This window comes from Mirounga angustirostris, unplaced genomic scaffold (genome assembly GCF_029215605.1).
Source record: "Mirounga angustirostris isolate CCGP_5_RB_7025 unplaced genomic scaffold, mMirAng1.0.hap1 SCAF_9, whole genome shotgun sequence".
Classification (NCBI taxonomy): Eukaryota; Metazoa; Chordata; class Mammalia; order Carnivora; family Phocidae; genus Mirounga; species Mirounga angustirostris.
The window spans coordinates 71,480,830-71,503,284 of record NW_026991717.1 but is presented as its reverse complement, the minus strand read 5'-3'; the positions used below and the strand labels follow the sequence as shown (position 1 = coordinate 71,503,284).

Sequence of the window (22,455 nt, the reverse complement as noted above, 5' to 3'; positions counted from 1 at the left end):
TTTAAATTACTTTGTGTCACATTTTACTTCTGGGACAGCACCTCCCAGGCTGTCAGCTCCCTGTGTTCTAGGACCACAAGTCGGCCTCACCAGCCCCCATAGTCCCAGCATCTAACGTACGCCTCAGGTGCTTCATTACCTCTCCATGCCACCTGGATCTAAATTTTTCCAAATTACTTTTGATTCCTTCCCTTACAGACACTCTCATTCCATTAAAGTCAGGAACTGAGAATTCTGGGGGGAAAAGGCCACCATAGGGTGACAGTGGTATCATTTAGGGGCTGATCATTTGGAGGTATCCATCAAAAGTTCAAGTGCACATTCCTTTTAAAACCAGCAGTTTCACTTCTAGGAATCTATCCCACAAAAACATTTGCCAAATACACAAAGATACATGTGAACAGAGATGTTCACTGTGACATTTTTTTTTTCTCTTTTCCCAGTTTTATTGTAGTTACCTGGTTGTACAATAACAAAAGTGACGAGGTGTGGTCATCAAACATTTCTTCCTGTTAGGGCTCATTTACAAAGTCTGGCTATGCAATTTTATTCTTTCTTCTTTTCTTTCCTTCCTTTCCTTCTTCTTTCTTCTTCTTTTTTTTTTTTTTTTGCCCCCCAGTTTTATTGGTTTATAACCATCTCTTGATCTCCAGTACCTCAGATAAACCAAATCTCTTCTACACCAGGGTCTTTCCATTTGCCAGTTCCTCTGTCTGAGACAATTTCCCTCCATCTCTTACCTTCTCACACTTCAAATTTCAGTTTAAATGTCCCCTCCTCAGAGAAGTATTTCCTTATACCTTACCTAACTCAATCCCTACCATTACTATCTTTTTTTCTTTTTAAGATTTTACTTTTAAGTCATCTCTACACCCAACGTGGGGATCAAACTCACAACCCCAAGATCAAGAGTGGCACACTCTACCAACTGAGCCAGCCAGGTGCCTCAACCCCTCCCATTACTATTATTCAAATTCTTTTCTTTTTCTTTCTTTTTTTTTTTTTTTAAGATTTTGAGATAGAGCTAGAGAGAGGGAGAGAGAGAGAGAGTGTGCAAGCACACAAGCAGGTGGAGGGGCTGAGGGAGAAGCAGGCTCCCCGCTGAGCAGGACCCTGGGATCGTGACCTGAGCCAAAGGCAGACACTTAACTGACTGAGCCACCGAGGCGCTCCTCAAATTATTTTCTTCATAGTATTTAAAGTCAACAAATAATCTTATTTATTTTCTGACTTGTATCTGTTTTCCCTCAGGAGAATGTAGGATTCAAGACGAAAGGAACCAGGTCTGCCTTTTTCACCATTTTGTGTCCACAGAGCCTGGCAAATACTAAGACAGGTACTCCATAATTACTGGAGTTAACAACTCACAGGGCTGCTGTGAGGCTTTAGTGAGTTAATGAATATCAAGTGCATAGCATAGAAGTGCAATCAGCATTGCCCACTGAGGTCTGTCTAAATAAAAGGTCACATATTATTTTAACAAAATAATGATCAGCAGTTAAGAGAAATGAACTAGAAAAAGCTAAATTATATCAACTTGGATGGACTCCCAAAATGTTACTGAAGGTAAATGCACATTTCAGAATAGTGTGTACCAAAAAAAAAAAAAGCAAAAAACTATGTGAATGGTACCTGGCATCTGCCTGTACATCTTTGTGCAACTGTTTACAAATCTATAATTATTTCAAAATAAGAAGTTTTTAAAAAGAAAAACATGTACCGTTTAATGTAATTCATAAGAAAGCCAAAAAAAAAGGGGGGGGCGCCTGGGTGGCTCAGTCGGTTGTGCGTCTGCCTTCGGCTCAGGTCAGGATCCCAGGGTCCTGGGATCGAGCCCCGCATCGGGCTCCCTGCTTGGCGGGAAGCCTGCTTCTCCCTCTTCCACTCCCCCTGCTTGTGTTCCCTCTCTCGCTGTCTCTCTGTCAAATAATAAATCTTAAAAAAAAAAAAAAAAAAAAAAGTCTAAAAAAAAAGAAAGCAAAAAAAAGGCTCAAGTATTATCTCTGATCAACTCCTTTGATCTCTTATGCTCAGCTATTCTGAAATACAATAATGACTGAGTACAGTCCATTCTCAAACATCAGAGGTTTGAAAGACATGGGTCCTCTTATATGTGGATTTTTTTTTAAATTTTCAAATATTTATTTGAGAGAGAGCGTTCATGCACAAGTGGAGGGGGAGAGGCAGAGGGAGAAAGAAGCAGACTCCCCGCTGAGCAGGGAGCCTGATGCAGGGCTCAATCCCAGGACCCTGAGATCATGACCTGAGCCAAAGGCAGAAGCTTAACCGACTGAGGCACCCAGGCGCCCCTGGGTTTTTTTTTTTTTTTTTTTTGATAAATACAGTATAGGGGCACCTGGATGGCTCATTCGGTTAAGTGTCAGACTCTTGATTTCAGCACAGGTCGTGATCTCAGGGTTGTGGGACTGAGCCCCGCACTGGGCTCTGTGCTCATAAAGGAGTCTGCTTGTCCCTCTCCCTCTGCTCCTCTCCCAGCTCGCGTGCACATGCGCACTCTCTCTCTCAAATAAATAAAACCTTTAAAAAATACAGTATAGTACTATAAATCTTTTTCTTATGATCTTCTTAATGACATTTTTTCTATAGTTTACTTTATCATAAGAAAACAGTATATAATACATATACAAAATATGTGTTAATTGACAGTTTATGTAATGGGTAAGCATTCTGGTCAACAGTAGGTTGTCAGTAGTTAAGTTTTGGGGAAGTTAAAGGTTATGTGTGGAGGGGCGCCTGGGTGGCTCATTCGTTAAGTGTCTGCCTTCGGCTCAGGTCATGATCCCAGGGTCCTGGGATCGAGCCCCGCATCAGGCTCCCTGCTCGGTGGGAAGCCTGCTTCTCCCTCTCCCACTCCCCCTGCTTGTGTTCCCTCTCTCGCTATGTCTCTCTCTGTCAAATAAATAAAATCTAAAAAAAAAAAAAAAAAAGTTATGTGTGGATTCTCAACCGTGCAGGGGGTCATGTCCCTAACCCCCACATTGTTCAAAGGTCAACTATACGTGTTTTTGCTGTGAATTCAATTTGATAATAACACTAAGTTTTTGCTAAGTAAGCTCAGTTTTCTTTTTATTTTTAAGAGAGTGAGAGAGAGCAAGTGCAAGCAGGGGAGGGGCAGAGGGAAAGGGAGAGAATCTTAAGTAGACTCCATGCTGAGCGCAGAGCCTGATGCGGGGTTCGATCTCAAGACCCTGAGATCATGACCTGAGCTGAAACCAAGAGTCAGATGCTTAACCGACTGAGCCACCCAAGCACTCCAGTAAGCTCAGTTTTCCAGTTGGTGAAGTGTCTTCCTTCCACAAAGGTTTCCAGAAAGAGATCTTATTTAGGAGCCTTTAATTCTGAATAATATTTCCTTTCCTTCCTTCCTTCCTTTCCTTCCACAAAGGTTTTCCAGAAAGAGATCTTATTTAGGAGCCTTTAATTCTGAATAATATTTTAAATGTAATGTCTGACTTGTAGTTCAAAAACTTGCTGACCAGCTGACTGCTTTTCAGGTTGATCTGAGAGGTGGCTTGGTTTAGAAACTTTTACTGGAGATCAGCTCTTCTGCTAACTAGCTCTATATCCTATACACATTAGTTAATCTTCTCCTTTATGATCTCTAAGGTTTTATAGTCCCATTCCAACATCCTGTGGCTCTGATCCATCTTATAAGCATTTCTCAAGATACTAACTATGTAATGGCTAAAGAAAGATACGAGAGATAAAAGTTCAGAAGAAAATAACAAGTATTTGCTATCTTAACTGTTTAAGGCTACTGATTTTGAGTGGTTTTTCCCTACTCCAATATCCTTTAGTTGCCGGCAAATCCTCAGTACAAGTTCTCACTTTCAAGGAAGAGTTTTCTGACCTTACAAAAGCAGCAATAATTTCACTCTTCTGAATTCTTACAAATCTTAAGAGTTTCTATCACATAATTTAACCACTTGATTCTAGGACACACTATACGTATAATGTTTCTAATGAAGTTCATAATCCTCAATCAGATTTCAATCTTTCATTCAGGCACTCATTCAACAAATACTTACTGAGCACCTACAAATGTGTCAGGGAGCATTCTATTGGCTCAAGAGAGAGATTTGTTTCCTACCTCACTTATAACCCCACGAGATTCTAATACAGTGACTGTTAAATGTATCTGCAGATATTTAGTCATATATATATTTGTGTGTATGTATCCTCAGTTCCACAAGAGATCTGAGGCTGTAATATTTAATAAATAATTGCAATTTCAGGTTTTATTTTATTATTTTTTAAAGAAAGATTTTATTTATTTATTTGAGAGAGAGAGCACGAGCAGGGGGCGGGGGTGGGGGTAGCAGAGGCAGAGGGAGAAGCAGACTCCCCTCTGAGCAGGGAGCCTGATGTGGGACTCGATCCCAGGACCCTGGGATCATGACCTGGGCTGAAGGTAGACACTTCACCAACTAAGCCACCCAGGCGCCCCAGCAATTTCAGGTTTTAAGGTTAGGTCAAGGGGCGCCTGGGTGGCTCAGTCATTAAGTGTCTGCCTTAGGCTCAGGTCATGATCCCAGGGTCCTGGGATCAAGCCTCGCATCAGGTTCCCTGCTCAGCAGGAGGCCTGCTTCTCCCTCTCCCACTCCCCCTGCTTGTGTTCCCTCTCTCGCTGTGTCTCTGTCTGTCAAATAAACAAATAAAATCTTAAAAAAAAAAAAAAAAAAAGCTTAGGTCAAAAACTTCAGAAACCGAATGATCTTTCTGAGCTTTCCCACAAATAATCCTTTCCTCTTTTCTAGCCTCCACCTCCGAAAGTAAACCTGCTCTCCTTAGGTGGATTGAGGAAATGGGCATGACTCAGGCTGGAGATGAATCACAGTACACAATGAAGGAGACAGGCAAGGGATCCAAATAAAGGAGAGAAGTACTGAAGCAAGTCCTCATTTATACCAAATCAAGAAAGTGATCCTTTCATCAGAGACTGTATCAAGACATTTCCATTCATTCGCAATGTAAATTTAACTAAATACCTTCAATTTCCCATCAGGTTCATTAAAACTGGATTATTGGGAACCCTTGGTGGCTAGGTGGGGTGAGCATCTGCCTTCAGCTAGGGTCATGATCCCAGAGACCTGGGATCGAGTCCCACATCAGACTCCTTGCTCAGCGGGGACCCTGCTTCTTCTCCCTCTGACCCTCCCCCCTCTCATGTGCTCTCTCTCATTCTCTCGCTCTCAAATAAATAAATAAAATCTTAAAAAAAAAAATACAACTGGATTGTTTTCACCTTTGTGGCCGTTAAGCACACGTCATTATTTACAACCTTGTCTCACACTCAATGATTACCCCGCTGTACTTACCGCCTTAGGACTTTTCAGACATGCTGCTGTCACTACGTCATCACTATCTGTAGTTTGGGCTTCACTGACTTCAGAAGCCTGTTCACAGGATTCTTTATCTGCAGGACAAAAGTCTGCAGTTACAGAACTATTTCCAAGCACCCTATTTAACCCAGTACCTACATCTTCAATCTATTATCTGGCCACTAGTTTTGAGTTCCTAGGTTTTGGCTTCATTTACTGAGAATCAAATCCTCTTTTTCAAAGATACACTTATTCAGCAGCTTGCCAAGGAAGGAGTTCAGCCCCCCCTCGTCTCCCTGCTCAGCTTTCTCCCTCTCCCCGTGCTCACGCATGTGCATTCATGCTCTCTCTCAAATAAAATCTTTAAAAAAATAAAGTAGTCGACTTTATCAATATTTTCTTTATGACTAGTACATTTTGGTTTTTATTTAAGACATCTTTCCTTATTCTGAATGATGAATAATGCTGCTATGAGGATTTGGTACAAGTCTTTGGGTGATCACATGTTTCCAGCTCTCTTGGATAGACACTTAAGAGAAATGCTGGATTGTAAACTATATGTTTAACTTTTTAAGAAACAGCCAAATATTTTTCAAAGTAGTTGTACCATTTTACATTCCCACCAGTAATGTATGAGGTTCCGATTTTTCCACATCTTCACTAATACTTGGTACAGTCAACCTCTGGAATATATAAATTCTAGCTGGTGTGTACTGGTATCTCATTGTGATATTATTTTGCATTTTCCTAATGACTAATGCTGTTGAGCATCTTTTTGTATGCTTATTAGCCATTTGTGTATGCTCTTTAGTGAATGTCTATTCAAATCTATTGACCATTTTATTTATTATTTTTTTATTTTTTTATTTTTTAGCGCATGGGCTTAAACTCACGACCCTGAGATCAAGACCTGGGCTAAGATCAAGAGCCAGCTGCTTAACCGACTAAGCCACCTAGGCGCTCCTCTGTTGACCATTTTATTTTTATTTTTTTGAAGATTTATTTTGACAGAGAGAGATAGCAAGAGAGGGAACACAAGCAGGGAAAGAGAGAGAGGGAGAAGCAGGCCTCCTGCTGAGCAGGTAGCCCGATGCGGGGCTCGATCCCAGGACCCTGGGATCATGACCTGAGCCAAAGGCAACCGCTTAATGACTGAGCCACCCAGGCGCCCCTCTATTGACCATTTTATTTATTTTTTCTCTTTTAATTTCCTATATGATTTTTTTTATTATGTTATGTTAATCACCATACATTACATCATTAGTTTTTGATGTAGTGTTCCATGATTCATTGTTTGCATATAACACCCAGTGCTCCATGCAGAACGTGCCCTCTTTAATACCCATCACCAGGCTAACCCATCCTCCCACCCCTCCCCCGCCATTGACCATTTTAAATTTAGTTGTCTTGGGCGCCTGGGTGGCTCAGTTGGTTAAGCGACTGCCTTCGGCTCAGGTCATGATCCTGGAGTCCCAGGATCGAATCCTGCATCGGGCTCCCTGCTCGGCAGGGAGTCTGCTTCTCCCTCTGCCCCTCCCCCCTCTCATGCGCTCTCTCTCATTCTCTCTCTCTGAAATAAATAAAATCTTTAAAAAAAATAAAAAATAAAAAATAAATTTAGTTGTCTTTTTATTGAGTTGTAAGAATTCCTTGCAGATTATGGATACAAGTCCTTTATCATAAATGTGATTTGCAAATATTTTCTCCTAATATAGCTGATCTTTTCATTGTCTTAATGGTGTCCTTTGAAGAGCATGCATTTTTTATTTTGCTTAAGTCCAATTTATCAATTTTTAATTTTATGGATCATGCTTTTGATGTCATATCTAAGAAATCTTTGTCTAATAAGGTCAAATAGTTTATTATCCTATGTTTTCTTTTAGAAATGCTATAGTTCTGGTTCTAATATTTAGATTTATGATATATTTTGGTTAATTTCTGTGTATGATGTGAAGTAGTGGTCTAAGTTTTTTTCCCCCTCTATGTGGATATCCAATTGTCCTAGTACCATTTATGGAAAAATTAAATATTGAATTGTCCTGGGACCTTTGTGGAAAATCAATTGACCATAAATGTAAAAGTTTATTTCTGGATTCACAATTCTATTCCACCGATCTGTATCTTTATGCTAATACCACATTGTCTGAATTACTCTATATTTATAGTAAGTTTTAAAATCAGGTAGTATAGGGGCGCCTGGGTGGCTCAGTCGTTAAGCGCCTGCCTTCGGCTCAGGTCATGATCCCAGCGTTCTGGGATTGAGCCCCGCATCGGGCTCCCCGCTCTGCGGGAAGCCTGCCTCTCCCCCCTCCACTCCCCCTGCCTGTGCTCCTCTCTCACTGTGTCTCTCTCTGTCAAATAAATAAATAAAATCTTAAAAAAAAAAAAAAAATCAGGTAGTATAAAAACTTCAACTTTGTTCCTTTACAAACTTGTTTTGGTCATTCTAAATTATTTGCACTTCTATATAAATCTGGGGGAGAACTGCCATCTTAACAATTATGAGCGGTCCAATCCGTAAACATGGTACATTTCTTCATTTATTTTAAACTTCTTTAATTTCTCTCAGGAACTTTTATAATTTTCTGTATATAGGTCCTGCATTTCTTTTGTTAAATTTATTCCTAAATATTTTATTCTTTTGGGATGATACTGTTTTTTTATTTCACTTTAGAGTGTGCATTGATACTATATGGAAATATAATTGATTTTAGTATCTTGATTTATATCCTACAATGTTGTTCACTTGCTTTTAGTTTTTAAAAACATTTTGTGGATTTCTTATGATTTTCTAAACTAAATACAAAATCATGTCAATTGCAAATAAAGGTAGCACTACTTCTTTCTTTCCAACTGGTATGGCTTTCTTTTTCTTGCCTTATTACATGATCGAAATCTCTACTACAGTGTTCAAACAGGGTAGTGAAAGCAGACATCCTTTCTTTGTTCTTAATCTTAAGGGAAAAGCATTCCGTCTTTTACCGCATGGTAGGATGTTAGCTACACGTTTTATTATTCTTTATTAGTTTGAAGCAATTTCCTTCTACCTAGTTTGGTGAGAGTTCTTATTAAGAATGGGAGTTGAGAGGCACCTGGGTGGCTCAGTCAGTTGAGCCACCAACTCTTGGTTCTGGCTCAGTTCATGATCTTGGGGTCATGGGATTGAGCCCCACATCGGGCTCTGCCCTCAGGGCAGTCTGCTTGAGATTCTCTCTCTTCCTCTCCTTCTGCCCTTCCCCCTGCTCACATTCTTTCTCTAAATAAATAAATTTTAAAATATCTAAAACAAAACGAAACAAAGAATAGGGTTGGATTTTTTGAAATGCTTTTTTCTCTATTGAGATGATCATAAAACTTTTATTGTATTAATACAGTGTATTAAATCAATTTTCTGCTGTTAAACTAAATTTGCATTCCAGGAATAAATCTCAATTGATCATGGTGAGCAACCTTATATTTTATATTTTGCTGGATTGGTCTGCTAATATTTCATTCAGGATATTGCATCTATGTTCATGTTGAATAGTGGTCTATAGTTGTTTTTTGTTTTTTTTTTATGTCTTAGGCTTGCTTTGGTATCAAGACAATACCACTTTATAACCAAATCGGTTAGAAAGCTTCCCTTGCTCTACTATTCTCTGAGACTATGAAGGATCAGCATTTTTTCTTCCTTAAATGTTGATAGAATTCATCAGTGAAGTCATCTGGAACTAGACTTTTTTATTTGGGAAGATTTAAAATGACTAATTCTTGTCTATACTTTTTATATGTCAATACTGATCTTCTATTTCTTCTTGAGTCAGTTCTGGTAATTTGTATCTTTCTAGGAATTTGCCTTTTCCATCTAAGTTGCATAAAGTTGTTCATAATATTATTTTACAGCCCTTTTAATTGTAGAGTCTGTAGTGGCCTCACATTCATTCTTGATTTTGCTAACTTGTGTCTTTGCTCTTTTTTTTTTTTTATTGATCACCAGGCCAATTATCAATTGCTTGATTGATAAATCAAGCTCAAAATAAAAACTTCATCGTCTGCTCTGCAATGATAGAGTTGGACCCTGTAAATACTTCTTCTTTGCCAGCTGGCACCATGTTAAGTTTTGTCAGTAGAGAGCAGAAAAGGATCACTGGAGGAGGAAAAGGCTTCTCTTCCTGTTTCCAATGTGCAGGCAGACTCTTGCAGAAGAGAACTCTGCAGACCAGGCTCCTACAACAGGCTTCCGAAACTTAGTGCCTGGCTCCAGCAGCTCACAGTTTCCTACAGAACACATTTCTAGCAGCACATGGTTTCTGCAACATCCAATTCTAACAGTTTCCAGGGTCCTGTAGTATATGGCACCTCCCTGTGGGCAGTTCCTCAGGTATACCCTCCCCCCTCCCCCCCAGCCCCCAGCCAAAGTAGCTTTGCAGTGAAATGCCACTGGCATGGTACCTCTCTGAATGGTTTACTTGCAATGTTCCAGAGGTCAACTTCACAGTTCCTTGGAGTTCCGATGTACAGGCACAGCAAACTTCTGTGCCATTCAATAAAACGTGACTTCACTCCTTCCAGTGAGGTCTGGATTTCAGCCCTGAAAGGGGTTGTCTACCAGACCTATTTCTTTGGGCACTCTGTCTCAGCTTTGGGGATTAATGGATGCTCTTTAAATCTGCTTTTCCTGTATTTTTAGAGTTCTTTTTATTTCTTACTAGTCAGTCCTCACCCACCCCCACCCAGTTCAATCTCCTGTTACAGTTAATAACTCTTTAAACTTCTCCTGTTCAAATTACTAAGCAATTTCTGGTTGGATCTTAATTAGTATAGTCATTCTAGATAAAGGCTTATCAAGTTTTCTTTGTTGTTTTGCTTTGTTTTTAAGGCTCATCAAGTTTGTTGATCTTTTCAAACAAAGTTGGCTTCACTGATTTTCTCATTCCTTTTCTGTTTCATTGATTTCTGCTCTGATCTTTATTATTTCTTTCTTTGGGTTTGACTTTTCTTGCAGAGGTTGTCACTGGAGAACATCACCTCACACTAAACTGTGGCAAGAAGCTCTCTTCAGCTTTAGTCATCAACCAGAGGCTGGCACACCTGATCTTCACAAAGAATGCTCTATAGGATGGCAGCATGAAACTTCTGTGTGAGGGCTTGAGTTACTGTAAGCTAAAAACTCTGGTGCTAGGATGCTGCAACATAACCAGTGATGGCTGCAATCATCTATCAAAGTGACTCCAACACAAATCAAGCTAATACACTTGTATCTGGGTCTGACACACATAGGAATTACTACAGTTCTTTGTAAGGTTTTGAAGAAACCACTGGGTAGCCTGAGATGTGTGTGGTTATGGGGATGTGCCATCACTTCTTTCAGTTGTGTAGAACTCTCGTCTGCCCTCAGCAGCAACAGAACCTGACCACAATGGACCTGGACCAGAATTCCTTGGTGGTATAGTAAAGATGCTGTGTGAAGCCTTGAAACTTCAAAATTGCCCCCTCTGGATGCAAGATAGGTGAATCTAATGCTCAAATCCAGAAGCTTCTGAAAGTCATCAAAGAAAGCAATCCACAACTAACTAATGAGGGTAACAACTGAGAGCCCAGAAAAAATAGCCCTTCTTCTCATGATTTCATTTTCTGAATGCCTATGTGAATTACTTCTTTATCACTTTAAACACTGCTTCTGTCTCCCTTCTTTCTCTTCTCCTACATTTAATTAAGTGTAGCTTAGATCTCCTCGTTTTATCCTTTTTCTCTCTTCTTTCTGTAGAGTCATTCATTCTACAATAAAGTAAGGAGAGAGTGAACTTTCTATGTGCTTTTTCAGTGATGTTAGTTGCTGGGCCAGATGTTATTTTAGCCTTGGTTTTGCCTCCAGCTTACATAAAACATGTACAAGTCACTTAAACTTGTTCCAGATGAAATGTCTGTACCTCCAGAAGAGAAGTAGAGGTGAAAAGATTCATGAGAAAAGAAAACAACAACAACAACAACTGGACATTTATTCTCTCACAGTTCTGGAGGTCAGAAGTCAAAAATCAAAGTATTGGGAAGTCTATGCTCACTCCAAAGGCTCTAGGGGACAATCTGCCTTTTCCTTTTTTTCCTTGTCTTTTCCAGCTTCTGGTGGATCCAGGCATTCTTTGGCTTGTGGCCGCATCACTCCAAACTCTGCCTCTATGGCTACATTGCCTCCTTTTCTGCATGTGTCTCTCTGTGTGTCTACTCAGATAATCCAGGATGATTTCTACATCTCAAGATCTTTAGCTTAGTTACATCTGCAAAAAAATCTTTTTTCAAGTAAGGTAACATTTACAAATTCTGGGGTTTAGGATATGGACATAACTTTTGGAGGGCTACTGTTGAACTACATTATTTAATTTTAAACATATTTTAAACCCCACAGCTGATATTTTTGCCTCATACAGTCATTTCAACTAACCCATATTCTTTGCTTTTCATTCCTTGTTGCATCTTTGTGTTTCCTTCTGGGATAACTTTCCTTCAGCCTAAAGAAGAACCTTAAAATGTGGCTTGGAAGCAAATTCTCCATTTTGATTTATCTCTAAGTGTCTATTCTGTTTTCATTCTGGAAGAATATTTTTGTTGCGTAGAGAATTCTTTGTTGGCAGTTAATTATTTTCTTTTGGCATACTGGGGCATCTTGCCATTAATGACCCTGAGATCAAGACCTGAGCTGAGATCAAGAGTTGGATGCTTAACTGACTGAGCCACCCAGGTGCCCCTATTGTTTTCTTTTACATGAATGTTTTTAATATTTTCTATTTGATTTTAGTTTCTGCATCTTGACTCTGATATGTTTAGATCTGAATTTTTTAATTTAAATTTTAATATTTTTAACTAATCCCTACATCCAACATGGGGCTTGAACCCACAACTCCGAGATTAAGAATCACATGCTCCGCCAACTGAGCCAGCCAGGCACCCCTATATCTGGATTTTTTTTAAGTTATCCTACTTTCACTGAATTTCATTTTATTGAAACTTTTTTTTTTAAAAGATTTTATTTATTTATTTAACAGAGAGAGAGAGAGCATGCACAAGCAGGGGGAGCAGCAGAGGGAGAGGGAGAAGCAGGCTCCCCACAGAGCAGGGGGAGCCCGATGTGGGACTCGATCCCAGGACCCTGGGACCATGACCTGAGCCGAAGGCAGTCACTCAACCAACTGAGGCACCCAGGAGCCCATTTTATTGAATCTTAATATCCTCTATTATTTCTAGAAAAATCTAAGTCATTATCACTTTAAATATTGCCTCTGCCCCCTTCTTTCTCTTCTACATTTAATTAAATGTAGTTTAGACCTCTTCATTTTATCCTTTATGTCTTTCTTCTCCGCTTTTATATTTTCCATCTTGTTGTCTCTCCTTGCTTTATTCTGAATATTTTTTTTTTTAAAGATTTTATTTATTTGACAGAGAGAGACACAGCGAGAGAGGGAACACAAGCAGGGGGAGTGGGAGAGGGAGAAGCAGGCCCCCCGCAGAGCAGGGAGCCCGATGCGGGGCTCGATCCCAGGACCCTGGGATCACGACCTGAGCCGAAGGCAGACGCTTAACGACTGAGCCACCCAGGCGCCCCTCTTCTGAATATTTTTAACAATTCTCACTTCAGTTGTATCTAATCTGTTTTTGACCCATTTTTCCTCTGATAAATTTCTGTATTGAACAGTTCTATATTTTCTATTGATTCACTTCCAAATTTGCAATGTATTTTGTAAAGACTTTGTGATTCAGGCAGAAAGCCCATAAATGAATGCCAAAATTATCAAGTAAAATTTGATGAGGAACAAGATATTTATATAGTCTCGGGCGCCTGGCTCGGTTGGTTAAGCGACTGCCTTCGGCTCAGGTCATGATCCTGGAGTCCTGGGATCGAGTCCCGCATCGGGCTCCCTGCTCAGCAGGGAGTCTGCTTCTCCCTCTGACCCTCCCCCATCTCATGCTCTCTGTCTCTCATTCTCTCTCTCACAAATAAATAAAATCTTAAAAAAATAATAAAAAAAATAAAAAAGATATTTATATAGTCTCAAAATATCTTCTAATAGATTACTTAATAATTATAAAGGCAAAAATGGTAACTTTTGAAAAAACCTGGCAGATGCTTTCTTAACCAAGTGATAAAAGTTAACATCACCAATGATGGGACAAACTAACATCATGTACCTCCTAATGTGATGCAGTGAGGAGGATACAATATCACTTTTGTGGTATTCCTATAAAAAAATTCATAAGCTGAATCTAATTACAAAGAAACATCAGATGAACCCAAATTGAGGAACACTACAGAACAGCTCACCTATACTCTTCAAAAATGTCAACTGTCAGGAAAGATGAAGATGAGGAACTGTTCCAGATTAAAGGAAACTAAAGAGACATGACCAAATGCAACGTACGATTCTGGATTAGATAAGGGGACAAAAGACTTCTAATAATGGACATTATTGCGACAACCAGCAAATTCTGAGAATCAACTGGACATTAGGTACTATGTATCCATGATAAGTTTGTGAACTTGGTAACTTGACTGTGGTCATATAATATCCTTTTCCTTACTGAAATATATAGCAGTAATGGGGCATGAGATGTACAACTTGTTCTCAAAATGCTTCAGAATAAATGATAAAGCAGAAAGTGGGAAAATGCTAAAAGTTGGTGAATTTGTGTGAACTTGTGTGTAGATGAATTTTTCTGTCCTAGTCATGCAGTTCTTATGTAAGTTTGAAATTATTTTAAGACAAAACATTTTTTAAAACTTACGATCTCAAGTTTTCTCATAGCTCCAGTTCTTTGTTGACATTTGAAAATTCAGCTATATCTCCACGAAGCTAGTAATAAGCACAGCTGTTACACAGGCTGTGGCGGGTAATTCCGGTGTCTGGAGTCCTGGTGGGCACTGGGTCAGCCCTTGTCTCTCCAGCCCTGCAAGTGCCCACAGCACAGTGCTACCTCTCAGGACATAAGAGACTCAGAATGCTGCTGCCTTCTGGGTCCTGGACCAAAGTGGGCAGTTCTGCCCAGGGTAAACATCTTCCTATGCTGAGCATACCCCAGATTCAGACTGCATCCTGTTTCCCCACCCCAAAAGTCTACCAGAAGCATGATTCTGTCTCTCCATCGCTTCTTCCAGACTAGCAATGTCTCAGGGCTGAAGCAGTTCCAGCTCACTTCTCTGAGCTTCAATCATCTCCCTGATCAAGGCTAGGTAATTCTTCCCTCTCTTATGGACTATTGAATGCTTTTAAGAAACACTAAGATCTTTTAAAAATATATTAACTTCACCTTTTTAGTTGTCATCAATGAGGGAGTTGGTCTGAATTATGGAGTTTGCCCATATTATAACCTGAAACCAAGTCTACCTTTCACTGTAACACAAAAAAGCTTTGCCTTAATTTAAAAAATTTGGATCGGGTGCCTGGGTGGCTCAGTCGTTAAGCGTCTGCCTTCGGCTCAGGTCATGATCCCAGGGTCCTGGGATCGAGTCCCACATCGGGCTCCCTGCTCGGCAGGAAGCCTGCTTCTCCCTCTCCCACTCCCCCTGCTTGTGTTCCTGCTCTCGCTCTCTCTCTCTCTGTCAAATAAATAAATAAAAATCTTAAAAAAAAAAAATTTGGATCAACATCCCAAATAAGCCAATCACACTCCTTCTCCTATTTCTTTGTAACTATAATTCACAAGATATACTTGCTAGGTAACTAAACTGGCAAGCTAACAAGCTTTAAATACATAGAAAGCTACTTTGAGAATTCCAGCCTTGGTTGGCCTAACCGGCACACTTGTAACATAAAACTAAGTCTAGGGTCTTCAGTAGTCATTTTCCATGAAAAGTTTAACAATGTAAGATGAAAAAAAAAGTAAATAACTGGCTTGATAAAATAATCTAATGCTTAAGCAGAAAATCAGATTTTAAAAAAGACAATACCATTTACAGGATTTAGGGCTTCTTTCTGCATCACTGCTGAGTGCGATGATGTCATTTCCTCTTCCGTTTGCTGATTTTTTAAACTGTCATCGCTGAAGCTCTTAAGCCCTGAGAACTTCCATTCAGTGTAGCTCACCTGCTTCAGAATAAGGATAACAAATATAACTACAGTTGGCCCTTGAACAACATGGGGGTTGGAGACACCAAAAATCTGCATGTAACTTCTGGACCCCACCCCAAACTGAACTACTAATAACCTACTGTTGACCAGAAACCTTACCAATAACATAAACAGTTGATTAACACATTCTGTATATGTATTATATACTATATACTTACAATAAAGGAAGCTAGAGCAAAGAAAATATTAAGAAAATCATAAGGATTATCAGCAACAGCCAAACTATGGAAAGAGCCCAAATGTTCATTGACTGATGAATGGATAAAGAAGATGTGGTGGGTGTGTGGGTGTGTGCGCGTGTGTGTGTATAAATGGAATATTACTCAGCCTTCAAAAAGAATGAAATCTTGCCATTTACCACAGTGTAGATGGAGCTAGAGGGTATTATGCTAAGTGAAGTAAGTCAGTCAGAGAAAGACAAATACCATATGATTTCACTCCTATGACGAATTTAAGAAACAAAAAGATGAACATATGGGAAGGAAAAAAAAAGAGAGGGAAGGAAACCATAAGAGACTCTTGATGATAGAGAACAAACAATAGAGAAACAATGAGGGTTGATGGAGGGAGGGGGGTGTGATGGGTGATGGGTATTAAGAAGGTCACTTGTGGTGATGAGTACTTGGTGTTACATGTAAGTGATGAATCACTAAATTCTACTCCTGAAACCGATATTACACTATAACTAACTAGAATTTAAATAAAAATTTGAAGAAAAAAAAAAGAGTAGAGCAAGCTCCAGAGGTATCTGGAGGAATTCTAGTGTTTGCTTCAGTAACCTTATCAGACCATCAAGATGGCGATGCAAGTGGCCAAGAGGGGGAACGTTTGACTACCACCTGAGGTAAATCGGATTTCACGTATAAGAAATTTGCCATACAAAATCACAGCTGAAGAAATGTATGATATATTTGGGAAATATCGATCTATTCGTCAAATCTGAGTGGGGAACACACCCAAAACTAGAGGAACAGCTTATGTGGTCTATGATTCATCTTTGATGCCAAGAAGGCACATGATCACATTTCAGGATTCAATGTTTGTAACAGACACCTGGTGGTTTTGTACTATAATGTCAACAGGGCATTTCAGAAGATGGACACAGGGACGCCTGGGTGGCTCAGTCGGTTAAGTGGCTGCCTTAGGCCCAGGTCATGATCCCAGGGTCGTGGGATCGAGTACCCACATCAGGCTCCTTGCTCAGCAGGGAGCCCGCTTCTCCCTCTCTCTCCCTCTGCTTGTGCTCTGTCAAATAAATAAAATCTTTAAAAAAAAAAAAAAGAAGATGGACACAAAAAAGAAGGAAGAGCAATTGAAGCTTCACAAGGAGAAATACGGCATCAACACATACCCACCAAAATAAACGTTTTCTGCATTTTCATTTTAGACTAAAACCCATAAATGACCATCATCACCCTTCTCTTATTTTTAATTAATGCTGAATGTGTTAATTTCTTATTTGAGATTCAAAAGGACCTGCTTGAAACTTTGATACATGTTAGAATATGTTATGGGAATAAACTTAGAACTTTTTGTAAAAAAAAGAATTAGGAAAAAAAATCATAAGGAAGGGAAAATATATTCATAATACTGTATTTATTGGAAAAAACCCTCATGTAGGGGCGCCTGGGTGGCTCAGTCGTTAAGTGTCTGCCTTCGGCTCAGGTCATGATCCCAGGGTCCTGGGATCGAGCCAGCATCGGGCTCCCAGCTCCGCGGGAAGCTTGCTTCTCCCTCTCCCACTCCCCCTGCTTGTGTTCCCTCTCTCACTGTGTCTCTCTCTGTCAAATAAATAAAATCTTTAAAAAGAAAAAAAGTGAATGGTAGGGGCGCCTGGGTGGCTCAGTCGTTAAGCGCCTGCCTTCGGCTCAGGTCATGATCCCAGGGTCCTGGGATCGAGCCCCGCATCAGGCTTCCTGCTCGGTGGGAAGCCTGCTTCTCCTTCCCCCACTCCCCCTGCTTGTGTTCCCTCTCGCTGTGTCTCTCTCTGTCAAAAAAATAAACAAAATCTTAAAAAACAACAACAACAAAAACCCTCATGTATAAGTGGACCTATGTAGCTCAAATCCATGTTGTTCAAGGGTCAACTGTATCTATATTATATAATCTCATAAAATTAATAATTATATATTAATGTAATTATCCAATACAATATACATGATTATAACATATAATCATATTATTTAATCTTATGATAATATATATTTACAGTCTCATATATTTTTAGGTGCCACGTAGTGACTTTAATCTAGTTTCCTATGAAGAAAAGACAGTATCAAGCACATAGTAGGTGTTCAATAAATATTTGCTCTTTAACTTATTTTGACTACAGTTGAGGTAGACTGGTAAAATTCTCAGTATAAATTGCAGAGTCCATAAGCTGTTGAATTAAATTACATTGAAATGAAGTGAACGGTTCAGAGTTTTATTAAACTACCTGTGTTTGAGGAAACACATGTTGGCCATAAAAAAAAACAAAACAAAACATGATTACTGCTGATCTTGGGTGTTTGCTTCTACCTGAGAATAATATATCTGGGGACCCTACAACCCATATTTTAATCTTGCAGGGTTTCTAAGGCCTTACTTGTAGTGTATTTCCGGTTAAGATGTTACGACTAAGATATTCCATTCTGTTCTTCCCTTGGATGCCTGTTCTTTTGCCATGTTTTCTTCTCGAGTAGCTTGCAACCTGGTGTTCCCTTTCCTTTCTTTCTCCTACCTGTGGAGGTTTTCGCTTAGCTTCAATGGGAATCTCAGCAAATGCCATCTGGTCCTAAATAGAAGGATCAGAGACAGCCTTACAAGATGAGTGTTTAACAGCCTAGCATGAGACCTCATGCCTCTCCTGTCACAGAGCTGAGAGATGCCATCTTTCTCTCCTCCCAACAATAAAACCCAGGGTTTTGCTTCCTCAGTAGGCTCATGGCACTATGAGGGAAGCAGAATAAGTTTGCCAAACACGTGACATTCACAGAGGGCATTTCTTATACTACAATTTTAATACTGTTTTCCTCAACTATGCTCCACAGGATTGGTGGAGATCTGCTACCTGGGGAGAAAAGGAAGCCTTTTCCTCTTCAGATGAAATCTCTAAACTGTCCTTGGTGTCCTTCTCCTCAGGCTGAGCTTCTGGTTTCAGGAAGCTCTCTGGGGGTAGGTAGACAGACTTCCAATCCAGTTTCGCCTCAACAAATCCATTGGGGTTCCCCGCAGGGTCAGTGAGGTTAAAATCACCTGAGAGACACAGAGACATTAATAAGATCTGACCACATTAAGTAGGCAAGAATTTACCAGAGCCTTATCTATTCCCCAATTTTGAATTTTACCATATTTTGTTTGTCATTAATTAACATCCATTACATAAGCATAATGATAACACACTCAGAAGTAACATAAAATAGTGAATATTAATATTCACTTAGAATATTTGTGGGGGAAGATGGGTATCTCCAGGTTTCAGGAAGGGATAGTCAAAAGACGTATGGAAAGGTATACCTTGCTTGTCATCAGTCACCCAGCCAATAAACATGATTGCATTATTATTATTACCTAATGCTTGCTAAGCCTTAGGTAGACCAAAGAAACCATTATCTACACTCAAGTGGTCCCTATTTCTAAAATAACAAAAGCCAAGAAAACTTCAGCAAAATGGCTTTTTCTAAATGCCAGACTTCTGATTTGTAACACTGATTAATTTAACAGATGGCCCACATTGCCTCTTCTTTTTGGCAAAGAATGAGTTGTGAGAAAAGTGTCGGGGTTTTTTTGTTTGTTTTTTTTTTTAGCTCTTGTGGTATCAGAAGGAGGGAGGCCTCACACACTTTCTGGAACACCCAGAAGCTTGTTAAACATAGTTGGTACTGGCTACACCCAACCATACTTGGTAATGAGAGCACAGACACTCCTGCCTCACCCTCCCAATACCGGAACCAGAGAGTTGACCCTTCCTAAGTTCACATCAGTTCCATATTGAGGAAAAAAAGATCCAAGAAATTTGCCTGTGTCGTGATGTGGCATGAAAGTCTAACTTGTGCTTAAAAGAAGCAAGAAAATTATGGGAGAGTATTAAGGACACAGCATATAGTCTGTATCTAGTCATGTGCTAAGAAACAATAGGCCGTAAGTAAACACAAATACTGGGAAGCACTGCAGAGTCAGAAAAGGTTTGTTCAGAGATGGATGTATGGACTTCAGGTTGGTGGGTCTACCCACTTAAGAACCTTGCTTTTGTTGCCAAAAAAAAGGGAGGAAAAAGCAGAAGCAGCCAATGTTTCCATAGGATTAGTGAGGCACCAAGTCTTCTGCTCTGTTGCTCTTGACCATATTCTAAAATCCTCTCAGCAGGTTTTTTAAGAGAGACTGTTCCAAGCAAGTAATCAAAGAAAAGTAAAACACGAAGGCAATACTGGGCGGAGAGCATAAAGATGTAATAACCTCGATCTCCCACCTTTAATGGATTTGTTTTGTGCAAGGGGAAGCAAGGGCACTTGGACTCGGCCAAGGTATGAGCCAGCCTCTGAGTCTTCATCATCAAAAACATACACAGACAGGGCCTCCCGCCTCAGATATTTATCCAGGTCAGAGGTCACAAGCACTGGAAATCGAGCCTGGTCTCTAAAGCAGGGATTGTTACTGGCTGGAATGATGGCAGTGTCGTGGTCAGAGAAGGTGAAGAAGCGGTACATGACGTATGGACTGGGCTGGGTTCCCAGCCGTCGACTCCGGAGGCCGTAGCATCTGATGATTTCCACCCGCAGCTCATTCTGATGCTTCCAAGTATCCGATCTGGACTGGAAAGATGTTGGTCTTGGATGAAGGAAAAGGGCAGCCTGAGAGAGCTGTAGCTGAAGCCCAGCACCCTTGATGAGGAAGAGCTATGACCTAAAGAACTGCTGAATTCTGACTGGGTCACAGAAACCTAATGACTTTCCTGGGCCTGCAAACTAGCTCTGGTAGATAGTTATTTGAGAGAGGTGCAGGCCCTCAAGCCTTATCTTAGAGAATGGAACAGAGAAGCTATTTTGTTCACAGGAGGGGGGGAGGCAGCTAGCTCCAAGGGTACTATTTCATTTCAAACCCAAGCTTGACCAAGGGAAGAGTCTGGATTGGTTGTGGCACGACAGTTTTTCTCCTTCATTCACATTCAGCAAATACTTATTGAGAGTGGAAGACTGAGCTGTTCTCATGACCTGCTTGGCTGTGGCTCCTTTGAGATGCTTGGGCACATCCTTTCTCTCACCTTATCCTCCCGTGCCTCCCAGGCTCCAAGCACACTGGCTGACAGGTAGGCCTGAGCTTTCTTTCGCTTATTGCCTGCTTGTAGGCTGGATCCTATGGGGAAGCGCAGCCTCATCCAGTATTCTAGCACCCCGAAGTCTTCTCCACCAGCTCCTGAATAGCAGAAAGTATGAAAGGCATGGACGATACGGATGGTGTGGCGAGGATTAAGAATAAAGGCTGAGGAAGAAAATGGGAAACCACCAGAAGAGCAACTATAGACTCTGGGAAATTCCACATTAGTCCTGGGAGCTGTGGGAAGCCAATAGCACTTACCAGTAAGTGTGGTAGAGCCACGGACTTTCTCCACAGTCTCCAGCACCCTCTCAAAGCAAATCCATCCAGCTGCAAGGGTGTGGTGCTCACTGGCTACAGCCTGGTGTAGATCAAGCTGGGCTGAAGCCCCGTGAAGGTAGTTCAAAAAAAGGGAATCTATTTCCACCACATACTGGGAGGTGAAGTCATAGAGGGGTTGTGGCCCCACAGCGAGTGGGGTACAGTGGGTTTCAAAATCATAGAAGGAATAGGTGCAGAAAGTGGTAGGTTGAGTGTCTCCAGCCTGAGCCAGGGCAGCAGATGTCAGGAAGGCCTGGTGGATGTGTAGTTCAAAAAGATTTTCACTCTGATGCAGCAGAGAAATGTCCACTTTCCCCTCATCTCCATGAGCTGGCAGGGTTTCCAGACATAAGGACAACTGTCGGGTGCCATAAGCCACATCTTTGAGCTGTTCTAGAGGGAAAAGAAAACTGCCTATCCATTAAAGCATAGACAGCTCTTCCTTAGGATAAAATAAGTTGGACAGAAGGAGAATAAAAATCATGATGAAAGTCCAAATTGTTGATGATTTCGAGACACCATGTAATTCAAAAAGAAAAGCAAAAGAATGACAACCAGGAGCTTTGAATTCTGATGGCCAACTAACTCAAGGCCTGCTTTAGAGATAAGGTACAAAATGAATGATTGGAAAGTAAATGCTAAGCTCAGGAAAACACTGGAGGCACAATTTCATCTACAGATGTCAGTTTTATCTTACAGCAAAGTCCTATGAATTAATTGTTAACTCCAATAGAGAAGCACTAGATACACAAAATAGGAGTATTTCCAAAAATTTGGGATGTGGGCCATCGAGAGAATACCAAGATATAGTCATGGTGCCTACTACATGACATCGAGCTCCACCAAGAAATGATTTCCCTTCCAGCCAGATCAGTCACAAGAATCTTCACTGTTAAGAATTTAGTTTCAACATAAGGAGGCAAAAAAAAAAAAAAAAAATCCACTGTAAGTCAAAGAGTAATGGAGTAAAAAGTTGGAGAGGAAACTTACTGGAAATAGGTTGAAAATACTGGCAAAGGGATGAAAAGATATGTAAGACAGTCTATCAAATCTGTGCATTACCTCCCATGTCCAACCAATCAGAAACTTTGATATACAGTCTGCTTCAAATCGGGAGGTTATTTGAATCATCACAATGTGTGTCGATGATGAAATTCCTATACTGAGAGTTAATGTAGTAGAATAAAAATATTTTGAACACATCAGAATGTCTTCCTGCCCAAAATAAATGGAGTACAAAAAGATTAGATTAATGGTTTCTTAACTGATAAGATTAACATAACTAAAATAGATTTAAAGTTTTGCATTCCATGACCCAGGGCTAAAAATCTTAGCATATAAAGAAATTCTACAAATGAATAAAATGCTATCAAGAACAGGTAAAGGACAGAAACAGGCAA

At 40.2% G+C, this 22,455-nt stretch overlaps 1 protein-coding gene and 1 pseudogene across 2 annotated transcripts in view; one reads left to right on the top strand and one right to left on the bottom strand.

Annotated features, from left to right (window-relative positions):
* Positions 1 to 22,455, bottom strand: part of RPGRIP1 (RPGR interacting protein 1) — a 67,252-nt gene that overhangs the window by 15,865 nt on the left and 28,932 nt on the right. The window contains exons 15-21 of one of the 2 annotated variants that reach the window (XM_064570789.1): positions 20,996 to 21,448; positions 20,682 to 20,833; positions 19,890 to 20,232; positions 18,492 to 18,676; positions 18,027 to 18,215; positions 15,259 to 15,397; positions 5,340 to 5,437 (exon numbers count right to left, since the gene is read on the bottom strand). In XM_064570789.1, coding sequence (XP_064426859.1) covers positions 5,340 to 5,437; positions 15,259 to 15,397; positions 18,027 to 18,215; positions 18,492 to 18,676; positions 19,890 to 20,232; positions 20,682 to 20,833; positions 20,996 to 21,448 — 1,559 coding nt within the window. Of the gene's footprint in view, positions 1 to 5,339; positions 5,453 to 15,258; positions 15,398 to 18,026; positions 18,216 to 18,491; positions 18,677 to 19,889; positions 20,233 to 20,681; positions 20,834 to 20,995; positions 21,449 to 22,455 lie in introns of both variants that reach the window. The other variant, XM_045900501.2, reaches the window with a different exon arrangement.
* Positions 16,236 to 16,837, top strand: LOC123861417 (splicing factor 3B subunit 6-like; annotated as a pseudogene).